The following is a 26056-nucleotide window of genomic DNA, read 5'->3' on the forward strand; positions in this document are numbered from 1 at the left end:
GCTGGAGCTTCTTCGTGATCAGACTGACATCCTCCGCAGTATGCTGGAAGAGCTGCGGGGTCACAGAGTGCCACTGCAGCCCATGTATAACCTCCCTCAGTATTAACTGTGTCCCACTCCTTCCAGAACCAGGCGTGTAAGAACGCGTGGGGGAAGGCTTTCTGCAACTGCCCACTCCACCCCCGTGGACAGTCCAACCAGAAGGCTGTCATTACATTGAAATGCCCTTTATGTCATGTTTCTTCCCTCCTGTACTCCTCCCAAACCTCTCCCGAGGTACCTTTTCATTTTTTTGACTCTCAGTACATGCTATTCAAAGGCAGTGTGAGGGTGGGTTGTTAATGGTAGTAAGCAAGCAGTTCTGGAAGGCTGCAGGGAAGCTAGCTTGCAGCATCAGGAGTTAACACATGGGGAGGTGGGTAATAAAGGGGAAATAAACACAGCAGTCACACCGTACCATGGACCATGATAAATCTTGTTTTCAGGGCTTCTCTGATGCGCCTTTTTCTTACCTCCCTCCTTCCCTCCCTTCAAACCTCCCTCCCTCCCTCCCTTCCCCAGAAAACCCCGAGGTATGAAATTTCATTCAGAGGCTTGATAAAGCAAGCATGAGGGTTGGTTGCTTAAAAGGGACTGACTTGTAATAATGAATACAATTTTTTAAGCATATAATAGTAACTTTATTTTCAATAAGCAATCAGTTATGGAAGGGTGCAGGGAAGCTTGCTTGCAGCAGCAGGAGTCAAGACATGGGGAGGTGGGTAATAAAAGGGAAATAAACATAGCAGTCACACCGTTCCCTGGTCCATGATGACACTTCTGGGCTCCCTTAACTACCTTTGTGTTCCCTTCCTCCCTCCCTAACCCTAACCCTTTACTATTCTTCCCCCAAAAAAACCCAACTTATGTAATTCTATTCGCAGGCTTGTAAATGCAAGAGGGAGGGTGCGTTGCTTACAGGGACTGTCTTCTAATAAAGAATTCAATGTTTTCTACAGACAGCAACTTTACTTTCCGTAAGCAAGCAGTTCTGGAAGGGTGCAGGGAAGCTAGCTTGCAGCAGCAGGACTGAATACATGAGGAGGGTGGTAATCAATGGAAAAGAAACTCTGCATTCAAACTGTACCCTGGCTCACGAGGAAGCTACTTTTCAGGGCTTCTCTGATGCGCACAGCATCCTGGTGTGATCTTCTAATTGCCCTGGTGTCTGGCTGCGCATAGTCAGCGGCCAGGTGGTTTGCCTCAGCCTCCCACCCCACTATAAAGGTCTCCCCCTTACTCTCACAGAGATTATGGAGCACACAGCAAGCAGCAATAACAAAGGGGATATTGGTTTGGCTGAGATCCGAGCGAGTAAGTAGCGTTCTCCAGCATCCTTTCAATCTGCCAAATGCACATTCTACGACCATTCTGCACTTGCTCAGCCTGTAATTAAACAAATCCTGACCACTGTCCAGGCTGCCTGTGTATGGCTTCATTAGCCAGGGCATCAAGGGGTAGGCTGGGTCCCCCAGGATAACTATAGGCATTTCAACATCTCCAACTGTTATTCTCTGGTCCGGGAAGTAAGTCCCTTGCTGCAGCCGTTTAAACAGAGTAGTGCTCCTGAAGACACAAGCGTCATGAACCCTTCCTGGCCATCCCACGTGGATGTTGGTGAAACGTCCCTTGTGATCCACCAGGGCTTGCAGCACCATCGAAAAGTACCCCTTGCGGTTTATGTACTGGGTGCCCTGGTGCTCCGGTGCCAAGATAGGGATATGGGTTCCATCTATGGCCCCCTCACAGTTAGGGAATCCCATTGCAGCAAAGCCATCCACTATGACCTGCACGTTTCCCAGAGTCACAACCTTTCGTAGCAGCAGCTTAATGATTGCTTTGGCTACTTCCAGCACAGCAGCCCCCACAGTAGATTTGCCCACTCCAAATTGATTACCGACTGACCGGTAGCTGTCTGGTGTTGCAAGCTTCCAGATGGCTATTGCCACTCGCTTCTCCACTGTGAGGGCTGGTCTCATCCTGGGATTATGGCGTTTCAGGACAGGGGAAAGCAGGTCACAAAGCTCAAAGAAAGTGCTCTTACGCATGCGAAAGTTCCGCAGCCACTGCGAATCGTCCCACACCTGCAGGACTATGCGGTCCCACCAGTCAGTGCTTGTTTCCCGTGCCCAAAATCGGCGAGGAATGGGTAGAACCTCCCCCATAACCGTCAGGAGCTCCAAAGCGCAGGGGCCCGCAGTGTCGGAAAACTCGTTCTCCAAGTCCTCATCACTGTCGTCCCCGCACTGAAGCATTCTCTCTTGCATTTCTGTCTCATGGTTCAGCATGGATAGCACGAGAACGCGTGAACTGTTTACAGCATCCGCGATCAAGGATAAGAGCTGACCAGGATCCATGCTTGCTGCAAAATGGCGTTTTCTCACTGCAGCCAGTAAAAAACGCGCGAAGTGACTGTCTGCCGCTTTCAGGAAGGGAGGGGGTGAGGCTGTACCCAGAACCACCCACGACGGGGATTTTGGCCCCATCATGCACTGGGGTAATAACCCATAATTCCAATGGGCAGAGACCCCTGCAGGAACTGTGGGATAGGTACCCAGAGTGCAACGCTCCGGGTTTCGATGGACGCCAGGGAACATGGACACTCAAGATCGATGTAAGTCGCCGTAGTGTGGACGCACAAAATCGATTTTATAAACCCTGCTTTATAAAATCGATTTTGAAACCACCGATTTTAACCTGTAGTGTGGACGTGGGCTGAGAAATCTCCCCTACAGGCTGTGGATATCACTTCATGTCTCAAGACTGCACTGATTCCTTTGCAATGTATTTTTTCCAAAAGAAGTCCTGAAGATCATATACCATTAGTAACTTGGTCAGAACAGTAGGACTTGGTTCAATAATTTTGGTTGTATGGCTAGAAATGAGTTTGTCCGTTCTTTGCTCTAAGTTTCTAACTTAACATGCCTCTATCCTGTTTGCTTCCTAAAATAAAATTTTCATTTTCAAGTGGGATGCAACCTAATGAGGTGGCTTAATAATAGTTCCCTCAAAAAATCCCAAATTAGAGGTTTCCTTACCCTCACCAACTGAACAGAGAATGCATATGACTGAACAGAGAATAAATCTTTGATTGACCTCTAACCCTGATACCACTTCTAAAGCTGTGCATAGTAAAGATTACCTTACATGAGTGCACAGTAAGGGTCATAAGGCTCCATGTTTGTCATGGAGGTCATGGATTCTGTGACCTCCGTGACTTCTGCAGCAGCCAGTGTGGATGGCCTGGGAGCTGCCTGAGCAGCTCTGGCAGCCCCTAGGACAGTTGCACTGGCCGCTGCTGAGGTAGTCTCGGGCCCCACTGCCCCCCCTGGAACAGGAGTTTGGGTGTGGGGAGGGTACAAGGCAGGCGTGCAGGGAGTGCTTAGCTGGGGGGGCTTCCCAGAAGGCTGACAAGAACTCCCCTCCCTCCTAGCTCCATATGCTGCCTCCACTCACAGGCACTGCCCCTGCAGCTCTGATTGGCCACAGTTCCTAGCCCATGAGAGCTGCAGAACCAGAGCTTGGGGCAGAGTGGAAGCAGCACATGGAGCTTGGAGCTGTAAGTTTCTGCTTCCCAGGAGCCAGGTAAGAAGTCTGCCCCAGCCCTGCCCCCCTTCCAGCACCCGCGGCGCCCCCCCCCCTCCAAAGTTTTAGTCAGGGGTATATCATAAAAGTTATGGACAGGTAATGGTCCGTGAATTTTTGTTTACTGCCCGTGACCTGTCCATGACTTTTACTAAAAATATCCGTGACTAAAACATACCCTTAGTTGTAAGTTTCATAAATTGTGCCTCTTGAACGTGGGTCTCTCTTGTATACTTCAGTGGGAACCATACACATGCAGGGGACAGAATAAGGCCCTTTGAAAAAAGCAGTCATGAAGAAAATACTCCAGAGGTCTAGCCTACAGATCTCACTTTTGTTTATGCTAAATAAAAGAAGAAAATATTTCAAGAACTAGGAGGGACTCACACAGCTGTCCTGACTTTCTGCAATTTATCCCTTAACTAGCACATAGGTTGGGTTTTTAAGTACAAAATAAAATATGCCTCATGAAAATGTAATGCCTAAGAAAATATTTTATTACAGTCCTAAATTAAACTGGAGACATGCAACATCAGTTATTTCTAAGTATGAAATATTTGTGAATTTGGCTGTAGATGTTTTTTCTTTTTTATACGAATATTTTAAGAAAATTAATATATTTTCACATACAAGCAGCTGTATAACATGACCGATACTGTAGATAGGTAAGAAAGATTTTAAAAACTTACCTGAACTAAAATTCTTGGCCTCTGAGGGGATGGAAAAGGAACTTTGTGCATAAAATGCGAAATATGTCTGAAGAAAAAGAAAATACTGACTTTAAACATAATAGAAATCACTACTTGAAAACTGTTTGTGAATGCTGTACCTCACTTCAAGTGCGTATTGCGAGCAACATGAAAAGTGGCCATATAAAAATGGCACAATCTTGCTCAGTACATTGCCTCCCCGAATATATTCAGTCATATTTGCTTATTTGAATGACGAACACAAATTGTTGATATTTATTACTCTTGTTAGTACTACAGAGCCAACAGCCAAGAGAGAGTGAAGTAGATTCAATTTAGGTTCTTATTATATCCTGATCGTTGAGGTATTTGAACACCTTTATGCAATGAAAACTCTTCTATTAATTCCTTCTTGTGAATCAACTCACCTGGTTATAAAATTCCAACCAAAGAACCACTCTCTTACACTTTTGCAAGCCCACTGAAGGCGATGGGATTACACAAGCATCACAGAGGTGTAATTTGGCCTTCAGAACCTATATTGCTGATGTTGGTGTGCAAGATGACAGCAACTCAGGGCATCTTTCAGACTCCAGGGTTGAGTTTGCAAGCTGGCAGTTACAAAAATCTTTCCATTTGTAAACTAAAAATATTTTATCTTTAAATCTACTGTCACTTTTCAGAGACTACTGTAGAGTTGCCAACCTTCTAGGACTGTCCTGGAATCTCCAGGAATTAAGATTAATCTTTAATTAAAGATGTCATGTGACGAAACCTCTAGGAATACGTCCAACCAAAATTGGCAACCCTAGAGACTAGCTACATTTCAGTGTCATAGTTTTAGTCTGTTTACTTTGTTAACACAATTTGTAAATGATCCCTGCACAGTAACGTTAGGTAAAACCATGAGGTTAATGAACTTCTGCTTGATTTTCAAGCTTTCAGACACCAACTGTACCTCAAGATCAGTGATAGGGGGGAAAAAAGAAAAGAAAAGAGGTAGGACATTAGGGCTCATTCACATCGTCGTGTCAAATGCATGACTATAAATCCATTAATTTTTTTAAACTGTAAACTAAAACAATTTTTTTCTAAACTCTGCAATCCTGGAATTTGTTCAAAATGGAAATAGAAAATTCTGAGAGAGCTTGCAAGAGTTATGTATTTCACAAGAATACTTGGAATTTTCAGATTCATTCGTCTCCATATTGCACATGAAACTAAAGCATATATTGTACTGAGATTTCCTATTATTAGCAGCACTGGCAGAGCTTCATCAGTGTTATTCTCAGAGGCTAACACAAAGAAATGGATTTTGGCATAAAAAGGCTGCATTTAAACTGCCAAAGGTCTCTCTCTCTGATCCAGCAAACAGTCAGGACCTTCTGTCCAAGAGGGACCGTGACCTTTGCAGAACAGTTGGAAATAGTTTAGCTACTAGGGCCCCAAAAGACTGAAGGGTGACTCTTGTTAGGTTTAGTGTGTATTTAAATCTGTTTGTTATTATGTTTTCTCAGTAATTATTTTACTTTTAGAATAAATGTATTTGCTTAGAAAGAGCTGTGTGATAACTTGTAAGAGCTGGCAAAACTGTTAATAGCTCTCTCAGAGAAAGCAAAGCACAGGTACTGGCCTATAGGTAAAATGGCTTGCTGGGGATCTCATAGTGTAGGCACGAAGCTGTGCATCCTTAAAAGCCCCAGTCAGGAAGGAGAGACACATAGGTCTCCACCCAAGCGGATGCCCCCAAGGAGCCACAGAGGGGGAATACAGGTGCAGTTACCCTAAACTGTGAGAAATATATTTACATTAAGAATTTTATAAAATTACATTGAAGTTTAATTGGAAAAAAAAACGGTGCATATACAGGCACAGATTTTAAAAGTATTTGCATTGCTCAGCTCTGCATTGCAACACTCAACTGACTGAAGGGCTCATAAGTTCTAGTTTCAAAACCAACTTAAGCAGCTGGGCACTGAAGAGACGTCTGAGTGCCTAAGTCACTTTTGAAAATAGAACTTCAGAACCTAAGTCAGTTGGATGTTACAATGTGAGAGGAACAGTGTCTAAATATCTTTAAAAATCTGAGACACAAGTTAGGCGAGGTAATATCTTTTACTGGACCCACTTCTCTTGGGGAAAGAGAGAAGTTTTTGAAAGCTTGGTCCTATAAAGCTGGTCCAATAAAAGATATTACCTCATCCACCTTGTTTCTCCAATATCCTAGGACTAACTGTCATAAACAGATAGCTAAGGGTTAATGTCTCTTTCACCTGAAGCACCTGACCAGAGGACCAATCAGGAAACCGGATTTTTTCAACTCTGGGTGGAGGGAAGTTTGTGTCTAAGTCTTTGTTGTCTGTCTGCCTGCTTTCTCTGAGCTTTGGAGAAGTAGTTTCTACTTTCTAGTCTTCTGTTTCTAAGTGTAAGGACAAAGAGATCAGATAGTAAGTTATATGGTTTCTTTTCTTTGGTATTTGCATGAATATAAGTGCTGGAGTGCTTTGATTTGTATTCTTTTTGAATAAGGCTGTTTATTCAATATTCTTTTAAGCAATTAACCCTGTATTTTGTCACCTTAATACAGAGAGACCATTTGTATGTATTTTTCTTTCTTTTTATATAAAGCTTTCTTTTAAGACCTGTTGGAGTTTTTCTTTACTTCAGGGAAATTGAGTCTGTACTCACCAGGGAATTGGTGGGAGGAAGAAATTAGGGGGAGATCTGTGTGTGTTGGATTTGTTAGCCTGATTTTGCATTCCCTCTGGGTGAAGAGGAAAGTACTTTTTGTTTCCAGGATTGGGAACAGAGAGGGGGAGTCACTCTGTGTAGTTTCACAGAGCTTGTGTTTGTGTATCTCTCCAGGAGCACCTGGAGGGGGGAAGGGAAAAAAGGATTATTTCCCTTTGTTGTGAGACTCAAGGGATTTGGGTCTTGGGGTCCCCAGGGAAGGTTTTTCAGGGGGACCAGAGTGCCCCAAAACACTCTAATTTTTTGGGTGGTGGCAGCAAGTACCAGGTCCAAGCTGGTAACTAAGCTTGGAGGTTTTCATGCTAACCCCCATATTTTGGACGCTAAGGTCCAAATCTGGGACTAAGGTTATGACACTAACATGGCTACAACTACACTGCATTTAAAAGTCTAGGCCATAGTCAGAACAAAGCAGGTGTTGGCTTCGATATTTTCTGTTATGCTGTAAACTTCACTTAGCCTAGAAGTGTCTCCCTCAGGTATGCCTACACTATGGAGCCCATGCTAGCCTATGATGGCTATGTCAGCATAGCCATGCTGGCACAGCTCCCTATGTGATGCAGCCTGCACCAACAGAAGGAGTTTTCTGTCGGTGTAGGAAAACCACCTTCCCAAAAGACATTAGTTACATCAAAAGAAGCCCTCCTGCCATCGACATAGCCGTGTCTACACTGGAGATTGTCAGAACCATTATATCAGTCGGGTTTTTTCACACCAATTACCAACACAGCTACGGTAACATAACTTTAGCGCAGATCAAGGTTTAATCGTCATTCAGATTATAGATATTACTCTTTAGTATAGGCAGTCATATCACACACTTTAAACAGCTAAGGATTATTCTGACTTGTGTTAGAGTTGAGTTTGAAATATTACTTATTTCAAAGGGTCAAAGATATTATAAAACTAACTCCTTTATTGTCCTAAACATGTGAATACGCATTTTTATAATCTTTTTGACCAACTGTATCTGACAATAGCACAAAGGGTTTATAATCTTAGCTCTCCTAAACAAAATGTTTAAAGATCCTGGAGCCACTTAGACAATCTTAAAAAGAAATGAATGGCTTAAGTGGTACATAGAGAGGAGATCAAATACATTTTAAAAACCAAAAAAGAGGTTTTTAAAGAAAGGGTACATCAAAGAGTTTATCCATGGGGAAAAATGAACATTTGATTCACCATAATAGCAGAATTGAGAATTAAACACAAAAATACTTTAATATATCAACAAGTCAATCAATTATCGTTGTAGCATTCACAACAATTTGAATTATCAGCAAGAGTTCTTCTGTGAAATAACTTACTTCTCAATAGGCAGGACATGAGGACCAGAGATGGAATAACGATAAAGAAAGGTAAGAAACTTCTTGAAAGCATCAAAAAAAGGCCAGTGAGAAAGCAGACAAATGCATTTGTTAGTCTGAACTGTTTTGGAGTTATCCAACTTCCCATCTCCAGTAGTTGCTAACTCTAACTGAGATTTCTGTTTTTCTGTGAGATTCTCCTCAAGATATGGTTCATAGAATTGAATAGCAGCACCATATACCTGCAAACAATAATATAGTTGATTACAGCTACGTACATTTGCCTTAATCTTTAAAACAAGCCAACATATCCTAAACTTGCAAGCAAATCAAGAGTATTCTATAGAGTGATAAAATTGGGCCTATGTATCTTCTGAAATTTATTTAAAAATATTCTTATGATCACATATAAACCAGACCCTTTTAAATGAATTTCAAAAAAACAAATATAAAGCCGTATGTGAAAAGGCAAGTTAAAACAATTGTCCTTAGGGTAGACAAGGAAATAATGATACAGAGTACAGCTGTCTCTGTAACTACCATTTAAGCTACTTTTGGGGCTGCTCTATAAGCAACTCAAAGTAGTAGACAACTCTTCAACAAAGCCCTCCTGAAATCCATCTTATGGTGTGTGACACATAGTAGGCATGGGAATAATCTTGTTCCTATGCCTACTATGTGAAAATCCTGGCTGCATCCATGCAAATTTACTTTACTCTCTTTTAGATTTCTGTTTTCACACACTAATGTAACTGAAAAAGAGGGAGGAAGGGAATTTTGTTTTAGGGGCTGATCCAGAACCCACTGAAGTCAACAGAAAGACCCACTGTTGTCTTTAATACTCTTTCAGTCAAGCCCTTAAAGAACAGGATTCAAGGTTTTTTTAAGTTATTGTGTGAATGTCTTTTATCATCACTCTAACAAACGTCAAACTGTGTTACAAAATGTTTTACTGTTACTGATGTAGTTTTCTTGTGCTTATAATCGGTTACTTTTCCAAACACTAACTATTCAAGGTTACAAAAAACAAAAACAAAAAACCCACAAAATTTAATATTTGTTAAGTTTTTTCAATACCTTTTCAGCTGAAGCTCCAGTTAGTACAAATGTAGAAAAAACTGGTAGGGGGTATTTACTATTAGATGGCCAACACTCAATAGTTGCACCCATGGGTAGACAAAAAAGAGGCACTGATTCTGGTAATGGGAATGACTCATAGTCTTCTTCAGGATATCTGCATATTAAACCTATTAAAGCAATTGTTAAAAAGGCAGTTACAGAACAAATCCTATGTTAGAAGTGTATGTGTGTATGACCTGATCTCACACAAACACATTAAATTATATAAAGTACAAATTCATGTCAGGAGGTCTAGAAAAAGTTTCAAAATGTCAGGCCTAGTATATGATTGTCAGGTTAACAGCACAATTCCAAAGAACTAACAGAAATTACATGGCTAAGCACAATATTATGAATTACTTGATATTCTAGGTACTACACAGTAAACAATCTTATTAATTTTTCTTTTTCCATACCTACAGGCTTAAGTACATTTTCATCTAGAAATAGTATAGTATTTTTATCACAAATATCAATGAACAAATTAAATTTCATATCCACAAAGAAAAAAAAAAACCTGTGAATGTGATGAATCAAGGTAATAAGTCTTTGAATAAAAATTAGTCTTCTAGTAAGATTCAACTATGTGTTTAAAAAAAAAAGAGAAAAAACTTTAATGGTAATTATATTTTTAAAATGACATTAAACGCCAGAGAGCTCTTCAGAGGATATAAATGGGCATAGCTCCACTGACTTTATTGAAGTCATGCTGATCTACACTAGCTGAGGATCTCACTAAGTTTCTAAGATATATGAGACTAACCATTTTTATTTCTAGCTACAACTTCAAAATACATCAAGTTCTAGAGCAAAGGTTTTTCAACCTGGGGGTTCTGAACAGGAGTCTGGGAGTTGCAACCACCTATCCTTTCCCTATTACTAGACAGTTGGGAGCGCTGTGGGTCACAGTATGGAAACAATTGAGAACTGGTGTTCTAGAGAAATATGAAACCCTATGATGCAAGGCTAGTCTCAGGAAGTATAAGGCACTGTAAGTTAGCAAAAAGTATTTTCCTTCAATCAAATTTTAAAGCATTTGTGTTTTGTATATATAAAACTCAGTGTAAATTTATTACTAGAGCCACAAAAAATGTATGTATTTTTTTACATTAGTAAGTACCTATTAGCCAGAGGCCTAACCTACACCAGCATATGTGGGGCATATTCTTACCACATCCTGGTAAAAAACACAAATGCATTTAAGACTTAGTTCTGCATTGTGAAAATCACTCCCATCTAATGCTGACTTCAGTGGGAATCAAGGATTCTTATCCCCATGCATCATCAGGCCCTCAGTGAATTATATTTCCTCCCCAAAACAGGAAAAATAATGAAGATTCAAAATACAATATAATTAAACAGATCTCAAGCCAGTTGACCTTCAGGGCACTACGTAAGCCTCTTCTATTCCCTTCAACTTCTGCCACAGGCAGTGTGAATGTGAAATAAATATTTCAGTATTGAGTTCATTTATTCTGATATGGTCAAGAAGTCTTGGTATATGCACTCAGGGTTACAGTAGGAGGTGTTTATGACAAAATGAAAAATAAACTATGTTTTAGTAAAAAAAATTACAAGACTATTACAAAACATCAGGTGAAATCTTGACTTTACTGAACTCAATGGGAGTTTTGCCATTGATCTCCATGGGGCCAGGTTTTCAACCCAAAAGGTAATTACAGTACCTTTGCCATATTCTGCAACAGAAAAGGTAATCTGCAGTAAAACTATCTGAGAGCACTACAGTGAATTAAAGAAAAAACACATAAGATGACTAAGCCTATGTTTAATACAGATGTTTAAAAATGAAAGACGTAATCATACAAGACAGTAGTCTGGATTTTTTTTTTAAATTTATTTTTATTAGAAAGCTATTTGGGTCAGAGGCTTATTTTATTTTTTTTTACAGTGCCAAAGACAATGCCTGTAAAACGCTGTCAAGATGAAGGTATGGCTGAGTGTACATATCAGTAACTTAAGAGCGCAACAAAGCTATAAAATAATTACTCACCAGCTTTATATGATATGGTATTGGTTTTTGCCACAGACTTTTTATAACATAGGTATACTGCTGAGCCCCACTGTAAAAAACACAAAAGTCAACACATTCTTATTGATTTACTTGACAAGGTGTAAAGAAAAAAGAAAAAGAAAAAGAAAAGAAATACAGTGAAAATAACTAGTTTAGGGAAGGATTCCTCACAACTCTTGTTATCTTTTATAGAGTCATGTCCTAGGAACAGAGGAATTACCATATTAAATCAGACCCAAGGTCCATCTAATCCAGTATTCCAATTCTGACAGCGGACAGCAGCAGACGATTTAGAGAAAGGAGTAAGAACCACACAGGAGAACATGTGAGATAATTTGCCCCTAATATTAGGTCTCCTCCTAGCTCTTATAGTTAGAAATTGGCTTAAAACCCAAAGCATGAGGTTTAACACCCCTTCCTAATTTTGTTTAGCATTAACTGTAAAACTCTAGATATTCTTGTTACCATACGCATGTCTAATCCCTTTTGCTAAACTCTTGGCTTCAATTAGGCTACTTTACTCACACTTACAGTCATGCTGATTTCAATGGCCTGGTCTACACTGGGGGGAAGAAATCAATCTAAGATACGCAACTTAAGCTACGAGAATAGCGTAGCTGAAGTTGACATATCTTAGATCAACTTAGATTGACTTACTTTGCATCCTCGCGGTGCGGGATCAAAAGCCGCCGCTCCCCCGCCAACTCCGCTTCTGCCTCTGACCCTGGTAGAGTTCCAGAGTCGACGTGGAGTGCGTTTGGGGATTGATGTATCACGTCTAGACGAGACACGATACATCGATCCCCGATAGATTGATCACTACCCGTGGAGGGTAGTGTAAACATACCCAATGGGAACTACTCACATGAATCAATATAATAGCATGATTTCACCCATAAAGTAATAGATTTTCTCTGCTAGCTTTTCCACTAATCATGCTGAGGCATAGTCTTTTAACGGGCTTGCTCCACTTAACCTGTAATTTCACACTCTGTGAAACATTTTTAGCACAAATGTCATAATATTTTACAATTTTCAAACAACACTAGTTCTCTTGTTGGTAGTGATTTTTTAAGCCACAATGATTATCACTTTTCATTTAAAAGAAAGTGTTTTCATGCCCTAACTCCTAAATGGACATGAAAAATAAGAAGAATGAGAAGGTCTTAGAAATAAAAGAGCCAGGTGTGCTAATGAATGTATGGAGAACATAGAAAATCTTTCAAGGAGGAAAGAGAAGGCACGCAAGTTAGCTCACTGGACATTTAAGTGTCAACAACGCAAAGTCAACAGTGTGACTTTGGTAGAACTAAAGGAGCAATTTTAAAGTATCTGTTCTTTGATAAATTTCAGTCGATAAGACAACATTGAGCATTAAAGGGACAATCAATTTAAAAAAACAGAAATAATGTTTTTAAAAATCTGCTACTGTTAAAAGTAATACCAATAATTACTTTAGCACAGAGATCAGAAAAAGTGTCTGATTTTTCAGTGTTTTTTTGCATATGATAGCATTCAGTGTACAGAGTCAATATTTTTTGCCTGTTTGTGTGGGATTTTTCCCCAAACGAGCAGGAAAAGAGAAACTGAAAAAAAAAGAAAGAAACAGGAAATGTAGTTGTAAAACCACAAAAATTGGCAATGGGCTCAGAGAAACTACTTTTAAACTCGAAACTGACAAGATTTCAAATTGACAGTGTCTCTTTAATACCAAGTATGTTTTCCACCACTGTTACTTGACCCTACATGCTGATTATTCACAATACAAAGAAAGCCACATTATACTCAAATTTTAGCAGTCATCTTTCCTGTTACATATTCATTGGTCCATGTTTAAGACTGTAATATTGTACCTGAAATATGGGCACTGGTACCCAGTATTTCCTCAGTCAAGAAACTAAAACTCACCTCCTCTAATAGGAGTGGAAAATCCAGTCTTACACAGATGTGTAACCAACTCTTTCAGAGTCAACAGCTTTTAAGTATTTCTTTGCTGTCATACCAACATATATCATGCCAGGCAACAGCAGGATTACAATGTGAACCAAAGGTCACATTTAAAAATGACAAAAAGCCTTTCAGCCCATCTTTATGTGGCTACCCAATCTGCATGCTCAAACATGAATTATCATATATGCAAAATTTGGAGGCATAGTTTTACATTACATTTTTGGAAATCTGATCACAGCATTCTTTCTTCAGAATAAAGGGCAGACACAGCATACAACAAATGTGTGGCTCTTATACACCTGCTGGAGCTGTTTCTGCACTGTTAGCTACTATTTAAGGGCCTGAAGTGAATGATAAAATGTCCACTGACGGGAGCAGGATCAAGCCCTGAACATCAACCTACATAAAGTCTGAGGGTTTGTCTACAAGGCACAGCAAAAGTGTGATAGAGGGTTGTGATTTGTAAAATGCACTAATGCACTCTAACTGCCTCATGAACACCCTGCTGGCATGCTCTAAAAGCTACTTAGTTTCTGTTAACATAGTCCTGTTTGAAACAGGACTACATGAACTTTAGGTATCTTTTAGAAGGCACTGCAAGGTCGACACAGGGCAGTTAGAGAGCAACACACTACAGCAACAATTTACAGATCAGATGCCTGGCGCTGTGTAGACAAGCCATTAGAACGTTCTCAAATGTGGAAAAAAAAAAGAAGGAAAATTGCCTGACTACAAGCCACAACATGAAAAGTAGAATAAGCAGCATAACAACGTAGACTCAGAAGGTTAACAGTCTGCTGACAATTATTAATTTAAGCTTCAAATAGTTAAGTTATCAACTATCATAACGGCAGTGTTACTCAGTTTCTGGATTAAAAGAGAGTGTTATTCTTTGAAGCAGCTGCCCCAAAAAGGATCAAAACACTGCTCAGAGAGAATATACACCTCGGCAACATTAAGCAATAAATGAGCTCATCTTTTATTAAAAAAGAGTCACTGTCAAAGTTGGTAGGCTCAGAATGACCTATTTTTCTTTTTTGTAAAGTCTATGAAATTGTTTTTCTCTTTACTACTATCCAGAACATACATCACATACAAGATCCCCCCCAAAATAAAAATAATTATAAATAAATATACTAATAGCTATCTTTACACCATGCATATCACTGTGGTATCTGAGTACCTTTCTGCACAATAAACTAACAAAAAATAATAAGAACTTAATAGTAACATATACCAAACAGTATTGTCCGTAAGTTTAAAAAAAAAAGTATGCAGCTGTTTAGTTGCGTAACAGAGATTAATAGATATAGAAGCAGGATGCTTTCATCCCTTTACAAGTATTCCGTATTCACCACTTGCATTACCCACACAGACACAAACTTTGGCATTCTTTCATTTAAACACTATCAAATTTTCCACTCATCTCAGGAACAGAAGATTTACTGAACTAAAGCAAAAATTTATTTTTGCCTTTTTAATTTTGCCAAGCTGCAGTAATAGAAATATAACTATAATATTGTGTGCTCATCAACATTATGCCAGACTTAGACATCAGACACCTACAGAGAAAGGTGGTTGGCATCCATGACCAGAACGATGAATATATAATCTCCTTTTTTTTAAATTCAGCTAGTGACTTATTTTTTTCCTTAAATATTTGTAAACTGGCAGAAATAAAGACTCAGTTCAGTTCTTCAATTGATTAATGAAGCCTGTCTTATTTAGGTAATTAAACAGAGCCTCTACCCAAATAGGGAATAAAACTGCTAATCATTTTCCAACTTGGTTATTGCTAGCAGTAGTCTAACATGGAACAAGATTTTCTTCTGAGCATAGTGCTAGTGAAACTGCTAGAGAAGCTACCTCCACTATCTACCCATCCCTTATGTAGTGTATGGCATAGTTTTGTAATATGGTTAAAACACAGTTCTGTTAGAAATCCCACTCTACATTGAAGGTAATTATGCTGGAAATCTCACTATGTCTGTACAGGGGGGAGGGGGCAATAGCTCAGTGGTTTGAGCATTGGCCTGCTAAACCCAGGGTTGTGAGTTCAGTCCTTGAGGGGGCCACCTAGGGCCCTGGGGCAAAATCAGTACTTGGTCCTGCTAGTGAAGGCAGGAGGCTGGACTCAACTTTTCAGGATCCCTTCCAGCTCTATGAGATAGGTATATCTCCACATATTACATGGCTGTACAGTTGTACAGGCCTGACCTAAAGCCTACTGAAATCAACATATATAATCCAGCATTTTTAAGACATTCCCAAATAGGGACAAAGGAAATGTTACCCCCTTTCAAAAACACCTTTTAATTACTTGCTAGAGGTAAATCAGTTCAATTATTCACCAGCATCTCCCAAGGACTCTTGGTATAAATCCTCTATAAACATTAAAGCATTAAACGTTAACTGAACAAATCCAGACATGTAATCTTACCATACTGTTATTAAGATTCTTATCAACCTTGCAGAATGTATGTGGAGGGCTTTCTCCCTTACTCGGTATAATTATACATATATCTGTGACAGCCAAGGTGTTTTGGGTCATATTTTCGGAGGCTCTTCGGTATGTGATGTATACTCTTTGTGATGAGGCACTGCCACTAATGTTTGCAGGACGACCAGATGGAGTGGCTTGAATGATTTCACAGCCCTGTATTAATCTCTCTTTCCCATCATATAAAACCCTGTATTAAAAAAAAGAAAAAAAATCAAAGGGCAAAAGTAATTGTTTAAACACAGTGAAGACTGATCCAGAACTATAATTTAAAACTATATGTTTAAGAACAAATTCTGTCATGCCTCTGATCAGAATAGATTTTCACTGAAAAGAAAAGCTACTTCAGTTCACAGTATATATAAAAACATGTTCTAACAGGAAACTTCCATTCTGATGCTAGATTCCCATTTTCTTTGTGTATAATTACCCTTTAATGTGTATTCACATGCAGTTTTCAACCACTAAAAGCCTCCTAAGCTGTAGCTAGACCTCTCACTGTTGTATCTGTGCTCATAATTCAATAGATCACTATTCATGACATATGGGAGCGAATCATCGTCCAGTGTCTTGCACACGAGCGTCAGGACTTCTTTGGTTCTATTCTCAACGCTATTACTGCTTTATTGTATGACCCTGGGCACATCACTTAGTTTGTTCCTCATTCATGTAGAAAATGAGATATGATGTTAACCTATCTAAAGAATGTGTTGTGAAGAGGATTATTGCTGTCATTAACTAACGGCTTTTTGACACCAGCACCAGACTTTTAATGAACTGTAGCAGGGTTACACAGCATGTTAGTACAGAGCAAGCTGGTGCACTGTAGCTTCACACCTCAGCTTACTGCACACTAACTCGCCACACAGACAAGGCCTAGGAGACAACATTTACTAAGTATGATGTTTTTCTACAATACAGGCCAGATCTAAACCCAACTGAAGTCAACAGGATCCCTTCCTTTGATGGCTTTGGATCAGGTCCTACATGTGTAAATACAGCAAGTTCTTAGTACTGCATGTATTTTTGTAAAACTTGTACTATTTGTTTGTTAATCATTAGTACCACTTAAAACTACTAGAATCTACAGCACTAATAAAAAAAATTACTCACCCCAGATCAGTAAGTGGAGGCTTGTCCCTTCCTCTCCTGTAGCAAAGGAATATCTGTGGACCCACAAGACTCCCATTATTGAGATCTGCTGATAGTCCTGATGGAGTAACATCTATGCATTTATATCCCTGAGGCACTTCCTCCCCCAGAGATTTAATAATTACTGTCACATCAGTGATGGGTTCTTTTGGTTTAGCTATTTTATGGCAAGCATCATTGAAGTGGATTTCTTCTTCTAGTGGTTTTGAAATATCCGTCAATCCTGCTACAACAAAGTAGTCAGCAACACGAGCGCCTTTGTCTTCCATCTTCCATCACAGAAAGTTGTATCTGGTAAGTAATAAATATAGGTATGTTTTCAGAAATAGAAAATTCTCAAATAGGTAAGAAAAGGACATTAAGCAATAAAAACCATCACTATAGCTATATAGTCAAAAAAAATCAAAAAAGTTTGCATCATAATATGAACTACAAGCCACAATATGGAGTATACTAAAGAGACAGACACACCTAAAATTAACTGCTGTAACATTTTTCATTTCTAATTACCCGTTTGCAACACTTAAGAATTGTCACATTTCGTCTGTATTGATTTTTAGCTCATACTATTTGACACAGATTTCTCTCTCTTTAAGGAAAGGAGAGCTCATATGGCCTCCTTTTGTTACTTACATACTAGTGTATCAGTATCATCAGTGAAAGCAAGGATGTGCACAGTTTGGGGAATAGCTCATTAGTTAAATCCTGCTGAGGAGCCAAATGTCTGTGCTCACATATTTCAACATGTAGCACACAAGTGGATTTATTTGTGTATAACCTATGTCAAATAATTTAAGTTTTGAATACATATACACGGGCAGGAACTGTCCTCCATCGTCTAAACATAGTAGGTTATATATTTGAAGTCATATCACCTTGCCCATCAGATCTTACAACATAACCAGGATTAAGGCCAGACCCTGCAAAGAATATTTTGGTGTGCTAATAACTGGTGCCAATTCAGTAAATGATGCAGCTCCCTTGGGTCTGTATTCACACAGAGTATCCAGAATACAACTAGGTTTACTGTGCAGCTGGAGAGGTGAGCTTTTGGATGATGTATAAAACCAAGAACCTGAACATCTAGCCCCTTCAACAATCAAATGGTCAGGATAGAAGAATTAAATCAAGATCACACGAAATTTTTCATAGCAGTGGGGGATGCTAATCCTGTTGTTCTGGTTAGATCCCAGTTTGGGAAATTAGTCTACCTACCTAAATTCCCCATTATATCAATTGAATAAGGAAATCTTCACATCCAGTCCTAATTTGTTTTGCACAGTATTATTTTGCAGTGTTTAATTAGCTGTCATTTTCTACTCTAGGGCGGGTGAATTTTAGTGCAGAATGAAGTGATCCCTGCAAGATGAAAGGATAGCCTTGAAATTAAGTCTGGGAACTAGATGTCTGGAGATTTAGGTTCTATTCCCAGCTTTAAGCCATAGACTCCTATATGACCTTGGGCAAGTCATCTAACCTCTCTGTGTCTCATTGTCTCTATCTGCAAAATAAATATATTAATACTGCTGATGGGTCATTATGGACTATTACCACAAACCTTTGGGAAACTGTATAAAAATCATTTATCAAAGTCACACTAGAAACCACCCAATGCATGCTGAAACCTTGCCGAAGCTTGTTTCGAGAACTAGACTTCTGTCACTTTGCTCTGGGGCTGTGAGGGGAGGCATGTTCTGAAATTACTCAGATTACTTCAGATGACTAGAGGAAAGAACCATAAACAGGAAAACCACCCCCACCATCCACCTGACCAGAAGAGAAATTCAAATTCTTTTTTCCCTCTCCCATCATCTTTTCTGTGTTCAGGTGAAGTAAATGACTTGATCTATTTATAAAATTGCATGTAAACCGAGAATATTTTGGTTGTATGCAATGTTGTTGTAACCATGTTGGAAGAGCTTTGCAGAAGCTCAAAAGATACTACTTCACCCACTCTCTCTCTCTACTCTTATGGTTGTAATTTCCATAGTTTAAACAAACTTTAAACTTTGTGAAACAACGTTGGCTGTAACTTGCAATTTTTTTCTGCATACTGAGTAAATGATGTAAAGGAGTTTAAAGTCATGTATGGTTACTGAGAAACTAATGCCCACAACTGCAATAAAGAATCTTGAGATATGGCACTTCGCAGTAAAATGCAATAGTTACATCTAACTAATCCTTAAAGTATCTAGACAGGTATTGACCTATATCAGAGAATAAACATTTTTTTTAGTTAAACCTTCAGGACTAATTTGATAAAAATAAATCAGGTTTCCAGTATAAATAATAGAATCGGAGAGAAGGTATTGCTAACAAGACATATATGAAAGTAATGACTCTATAAACTCAGTAAGAACCTGATGCTGAAGGAATACATCCGAGGACTTACAAGTTCAACAATAATGTAATATGTGCTGTATCTGATGCCCTCAATAAAACCAGCACAGGCTAGCTACAGTACTTAGAGAGATAAGGCGATTTAACACAGTGTCTCTAACCTAATTCAATTTCTAAACACTAATATTTTGCAGTTATGCAAATTCAAATAAAGTACTGTATATATTGTGATACTATCATCCTCTATAAAACGTACCTACTGTATATTAAATGTTAACCGAGATGAAACCTCTTCTTTTACCAAACAGCAGCCACTCTGAACCAATGAATGAATGATTCCAACATTTTTAAAATCCAGTGCACAAATATGTTTTTATCAGCTTAAAAAACATACAGAAGAGCTTATGTAGTTGCCTAAAAATATCAAATGATTTTTTAGAGCGCATTGAGCAATGTATCAAGAGGAAAATGCATGCTTCATAATGGAGATCACAAAGTAATAGTGGTCAAACACAGTCACCAGGTAAATAATAGAAAGGATTTCTTGAAGAACAAAGAAGAGCAAAAGGGTTACACTGAATGAGGCAAGGGCCCTGTGGGTGGAAAAAATAGTAAGTAATGTGATCATGTAATTAATGCATACGCACAAAGGGGTCATATTTAAGGTTGCACAGGACTTAATTCTGACATTTTCTACCTTTCGAGTGCTTGACTTTGCAAACTTAACAGCCTTTTAACATAGGGGGGTTTTGTGTGTGTGTAATATTATAATCATTTGTAATGCATTTTGAGATTTAAGGTGCTAAATGATATGTATGCTACACAAGGCTATTAATAAGCTAATAAAATCTCATCAGCATGTCCTACAAATTGATGTTGCTGGACAGACTAGAATGAAGCTACAGCGCACCTTATAGGTGACACATTAGACTTAGGTTACATAGCAAAGAACTTTTCCCTGAATTTATATTCCAGTGTGCATAGAATTCTGGCAGGCTGCTTCCCCAGATGCAAGGCTGCTACACTGTGCAGGAGTGTGGCTATCCAGAAAGGAAACCTGTAGGATAGCTGTGTGAAGATGCGAGAACAGGCAGCTGTTAAACTGCCAAAAGCACATGAGGAGAGAAGGGGGAAGCTGCTGCTATCCAGGCCACACACATTCACACATGCTCATTACACAATACAAATGACTGTTTTTCTGCAATGTACATTATAAAGCATTTTTTTAATTCAATAAAGAATACAGAAATAAATGTTATTCTTTAAGATCAATCAGCTCTTAAATGTAGTATAAAATTAGCATAGCTGTTGTGTTGAATAATCAGTTAAGCAGAAAAATGGAGGACACTTTCTACTATGATCATCAGTTTAATAAAAGAGGTCAATTTTTAGTTGAAAGTAGTATATAAGTTTGTGAAAGGTCTTTCATTTGAATAGGATGGAAGTGTCACTGAAGCTGTTATCAATGCAAAACAGAACTGAAGTAGCATTTCCCAAGGATTTTATGAAAATGTGGTGGTAAGCGTGGTCAGAGCACTGACCTGAGGATCTGAGCCTGTCCTATATAAAGGGTTTTTTTGTTTGTTTTTTTAAATGTACATTTAACAAGCAGACATGTATTTATCGATGTTCTCCTATCTCTGCTTGACTCTATATTTATATTGCCATTTAGCATGCAGGGGTTCTTGCCTAGAGCAGCTCTCTCAGCATTCTACAGCCATTGAAATTCTCAACCAGAGCATCCCCCTAGAGTGCTGTTGGTACTTGCAGGAGTCAAACCAAGGATTCAAGCCAGAGAAGTTTGGCCTCATAAGAGGATGCTGTGAAGATCACACCTATGGTCATTGTCACTTGGGATGCAGGTTGTTCCAAGAGAATATTTTATTAATCATTTTTCTTATGGTAGTGCCTAAATGCCAACCAAGAATGGGTCCCCATTCTGTTAGTCACTGTACCGAGTAAGAGAGACCCATGCCCTGAAGAGCTTACAATCTAACTAGGTAAGAGAGACCCAGGGTAGGGCGGAGGAGGGCTATAACACACAAGTAGAGTAAAGAATGTGTGATGGAAAATGGCATGTTAGTGCAACAATTTTTGGGGGGAAGTTAGGTTAGATAAGAGGAGATCAGCTAAATGGAAAGAAAAGTGAAGGGAGAAGGAAGACATTGAAAAGGGAGAGAGAGAAGGACAAGGCAGGAGAGAAGAGGATGAAGGGGGAGGTTGGAATAAAGGTGAGGTGAAGAGACTCTGAGGGGAGAGGAGTGGAAGTGTTGGAGCAGACAGCCAATTAACATAGGGCAGAGAAAGCCCAGTCAAAACTGAAGAAAGTTCTCCACATCTAAGACCAAAAGGTGTTCTCTGCCTGCTGCTGCTCCTACTGGCTGGAGTCTCTGCCTGGCTCCTCACCACAGTTGTTCCTCACAAAGCCACATTTTTGGGAGGCCACCACCTGGGTCCTAGTGCTGCAAACTCAGAAAGTCTCCGCTGCAAACTTCTGGGTCCAGAGGGGTGGCCCTGGCAGAGCCCCATTTTATCCCCTCTGCCTCTAGCCCAACAGTACCTGCTTTGGCTTTTTCTGCCCATGTCAGCTGGAGTCTCTGTCTGGTTCCTCTCAACAGTTTTCCATGCCAAGGCTCATCTCCCCTCTCCCCCACTTACACCTAGTATAGCATGATATTATTTCCCCCATTCAGAACAAGTAGCATATAAGACTCATTGAAACTTCTGTAATTTATCTGCAACTTTTGGAAAATTAAGGCTGTGGGGGTACCCCCGAAATTGGGTGGGATCATTCTCTGCACAAATGAGATCTTCGAGACTTTAGCTGCTACCACTGAACCCAGTAGCTAAACTGAAAACTGTGGATCTTTGTAAGTGTTAGGGATATTTTTCATTCATATTTTGTTTTTACAAAGTTGGGAAGGATAGTGACCCAGCACTATATAACCATTTTTGGGGTGAGCAGAAAGGAATGCTGAAAATGCACTTCAGGAGACTGAATAAAACTAGCACAAAACTAGATTTTTAACTGAAATGTAATGCTTGCTAGAGAGCTAGATTTCTGAGTTCCACAAATTTTACATTTACATTGTTTTATGGCCTTCTTCTGTCACCTTCAGTAGCAATTTGTATTGCTCATTTATAGTGAAAGTATTGAAATGTTGCTTTATTATATCAAACATACACACTACGATTGTTAAAACTACAAATAAGAAACTATACACAGAATACGCATGTACAGATGGTAATGTGTTGTGGATATCCTCTTCTAACATCTAAGCATCACATTTATTTCACTTAAGATCCTTCTGTAGAGCCATTTCAGCACTATGTTATATTCAAAAAACTATCAGCTCCAAGGAGATGTGCTGCCAATGAGAGGTTACATATAAATAAGTGATTAAAATTAATTGCGTTCCTACTCACTGAACACTAGGTTAATTATAAATTACGTCTAACACATCTGTGAAGCTAAACATCATTCTATTTTATTGATACTCTGCTCAAAATCTAAGAATCCCCTAACCAAACTAGTAGCATACTTTTAATCCCAGACAGATTCAAAAAGGCAGAGGCAAACAGGTACCCATTTATAATACACATTTTCTATATAAATCTTTTCCATGTCAAGGCTTATCTTAACCCTCTTCCCACACATAATGTATGCCTAGTATAGCCTGAATTTATTTCCCCAGGTCAGCACAAGTCTTGATGATTTTTATTGATTTGGGGATTTGTCCTGCTTTGAGCAGGGGGTGGACTAGATGACCTCCTGAGGTCCCTTCCAACCCTTATATTCTATAATTATATGCTTCTTCTGTCATTTAATTTCAACTTCTGGAAAATTAAAAAAAATAAGTGATGCTACAGCTCCCCTTGAGATCTTTATTTTTCTTGATACAAAGCCTTGCAGCTACTAAATATATGATACAACAAAAAATAGGTAAAAAGTTAATTCAGTGGTTGATTATTCACACAGATGCTTATATTTATAGATTTGTTGAGAAAGATTCAAATGCAGTTTTTGATGTGATGAAATTACATGAATTGTACACGTCAGTCCTCAAAAAGGGGAGAGAAGAGGGTAATATTCAGGTAATGCAGAGTAAATAGTCATTGTGCAAATATCAAGGTACACACACAGACTAATCTGAACAACTGTAATAATATAGCTAACAGAGTAATGAACATTTCTGTAGCAACTTTCATGCCAAATGACTCCAAAGTACTTCGTAAGTATATACATAGGATACCATTCTGCAAGTAGCTCCCATGAAGAGGAGAAAAAAAAAAGGTACAGCACACCGCACAATACTTGCGGATATGAGCATGTTGAGACAAAGCTCTTATGAAGAAAGCCATATGTAACCTGTTACAGAGCTCTCTGGTGGTAATTGTGGGTTCCCACTCCATTCACGTAGCCTCTAAAGCTTGAAAACAGGCCTTAATTATAAAGATTTAGGATATTTTCCTTTTTAAACATTTTTTTAAAGAAAGAATAGAGCCCTATCAGACGTTCTACACATATGCCTAAGAGTATACCAATATAGCTTCTTTTTAAGGTAAGGAAACACTAAGTGACAGGTGAGAACAACAAAAGGTGATATTCTCTAGTGCTAAATACCCTGCTTTACTTTTTAATCTATTTTTAGATTAATATATAAAAACATTAATTTTATTTTATAGTTAAAAAGCAAACACTATTTCTCAAACAAAAAACAGCAATATTACAGACCTGGTGGCAATTATGCAAAAGGAAGAGTCTTGAAAACATTAACACATTTTAAGACTCATTAAATCGATGTATCTTATTTTAGTGCTGAATACAGAAACCAGTCTACCATGTGTATGGTGCGAAGCATTCTGAGGTTATAAACAGATGCTTAGAGGTGTAGGACAGCATAACACACATACTTTTTCAGCCTTAATGACCAGAAACTTAACAACTAACCTGGAAAAAAGTAATTTAAAAAAATCATGTATTTTCAGAAGCTACCAGTAAAGAATGGCAAATGACAGAACACTACTGCAATACCTATCATACAGTGAAATATCACTGGGATTACAATGTACTGCACACATACTAGTTTCACCATTACACTTCCAATAAAGGCAAGATGTGGTTTTCTGTTGTTTTTTAGAACTGTTTGCAACTTCCATTCAAACAAAATGAAAAGAGAAATCAAACAAAACAGTGAAATCAGTGGGTATCTAGACAGCATGCTGCCCTCAAACCAGTTTATATACATTCTCAAGTAAGAAATTAAGACAAATGTTCACCAAGTAATCTATCTTCAGTAACAGACATATTTAATACTTGAAGTGATTCCACTGATCTTGCAAGATCATCTTTTAATCTTCCTGTCCTGATTCTCCTTCCTGCCTGCATTTTCCTTTGAGAATATTCAACAGCTTGTTATTACCTTAATTTTCCTGTTAGGGTCCAAGTAGTATTTGTCTCTGCTAAATATGTCTGAAGTAGAAGAGGTTTTCTTTGTTTGCCTAGCTATAGAGTGATGCTCTACCAAAGAACAAGGAATAAAAATCTCCATTAGCAAGTAGGAAACTTTCTCTGGAAAGCATGGAAGACTACATCATCAGTTTCTGCATAATTTACAGTTTCATTTAGCAAAAAAGCAAATAAACCACACAAACAATTATACGGCCAAAGTTCTCAGGCATATTCACTAATACTGCAGTCTTAAAAAAGAAGAAAAAAATCTTCAATTTAGATACCCAAAAATTGAGAAACAAAAAAAAAAAAAAGGCAGTGGCTGCTTTTGGAAATTTGTTTGCAAGCTTCTAGTAGCTCTAGAGCCCTCCAAACAGGAACCAAATGCAATATTTTCTTCTTAGGCATGTAAACAGAATACTTCAGGGCCTTTACTGCTGCTCATAGCTTTGCCAAGCAGCAGGAGAGTAAAATTAACAAGAACTGGTCAGTTTCACTGTGGCCATTCAGAACTATTTGTGGGAAGTAACATTGTCATGAATCATGCCACTATGCACTGCACCTTGGTCAAACTATGAGGAACTCCAGTTATTCAAAGCAAAGGATCCCAACTCTCCTGCCGCAAAAAAACAGACACTGAGTGAAAGGTAGAGTACTAGAGGCCCCATACTGGTAATCCCTTAGCAGCAGCCATAAAATTCTGGGAGTGGATTGGTCATTACACAAAGAAAAACCTATTTCCCCATGCTAATGTTTTTTCACACCTTCTTGTCAACTGTTGGAAATGGGCCATCCTGATTATCACTCACAAGGTTTTTTCTCCTGCTGATAATTGATTACTCTCATTATAGTTAGAATGGCAACACCCATTTTTTCATGTCTTCTGTGTATATATATATCTTCCTACTGTATTTTCCACTGGAGGCATCCGATGAAAACGGTTTTAGCCTACAAAAGCTTAGGCTCAAATAAACTTGTTAGTCTCTAAGGAGCCACAAGTACTCCTCGTTTTTTTGGGGAAAAAAGATATCAGAGACTCTCCTCACAGAAGAAGTGGAGCTTCACACTTATTAGCCAGTGTTATCCAGGGACCAATGTTATCCAGGAACCAGAATAGCAATGTGAAAGAAGCAGCATCAA

The 26056-nt window shown here is 38.8% G+C and overlaps 1 protein-coding gene across 4 annotated transcripts in view; it reads right to left on the bottom strand.

The window, feature by feature from the left end:
• Window positions 1-26056, bottom strand: part of DENND4A (DENN domain containing 4A) — a 98110-nt gene that overhangs the window by 64197 nt on the left and 7857 nt on the right. For all 4 annotated transcript variants that reach the window (XM_050967519.1, XM_050967516.1, XM_050967518.1 and 1 more), the window contains 6 exons: window positions 17086-17415; window positions 15913-16162; window positions 11502-11571; window positions 9449-9618; window positions 8372-8613; window positions 4314-4380 (listed from right to left, as the gene is read on the bottom strand). In XM_050967519.1, the coding sequence (XP_050823476.1) occupies window positions 4314-4380; window positions 8372-8613; window positions 9449-9618; window positions 11502-11571; window positions 15913-16162; window positions 17086-17393 (1107 nt within the window). In that variant the 5' untranslated portion in view covers window positions 17394-17415. The remainder of the gene's footprint in view (window positions 1-4313; window positions 4381-8371; window positions 8614-9448; window positions 9619-11501; window positions 11572-15912; window positions 16163-17085; window positions 17416-26056) is intronic.

The sequence above is a fragment of the Gopherus flavomarginatus genome, chromosome 9 (genome assembly GCF_025201925.1).
Source record: "Gopherus flavomarginatus isolate rGopFla2 chromosome 9, rGopFla2.mat.asm, whole genome shotgun sequence".
Classification (NCBI taxonomy): domain Eukaryota; kingdom Metazoa; phylum Chordata; order Testudines; family Testudinidae; genus Gopherus; species Gopherus flavomarginatus.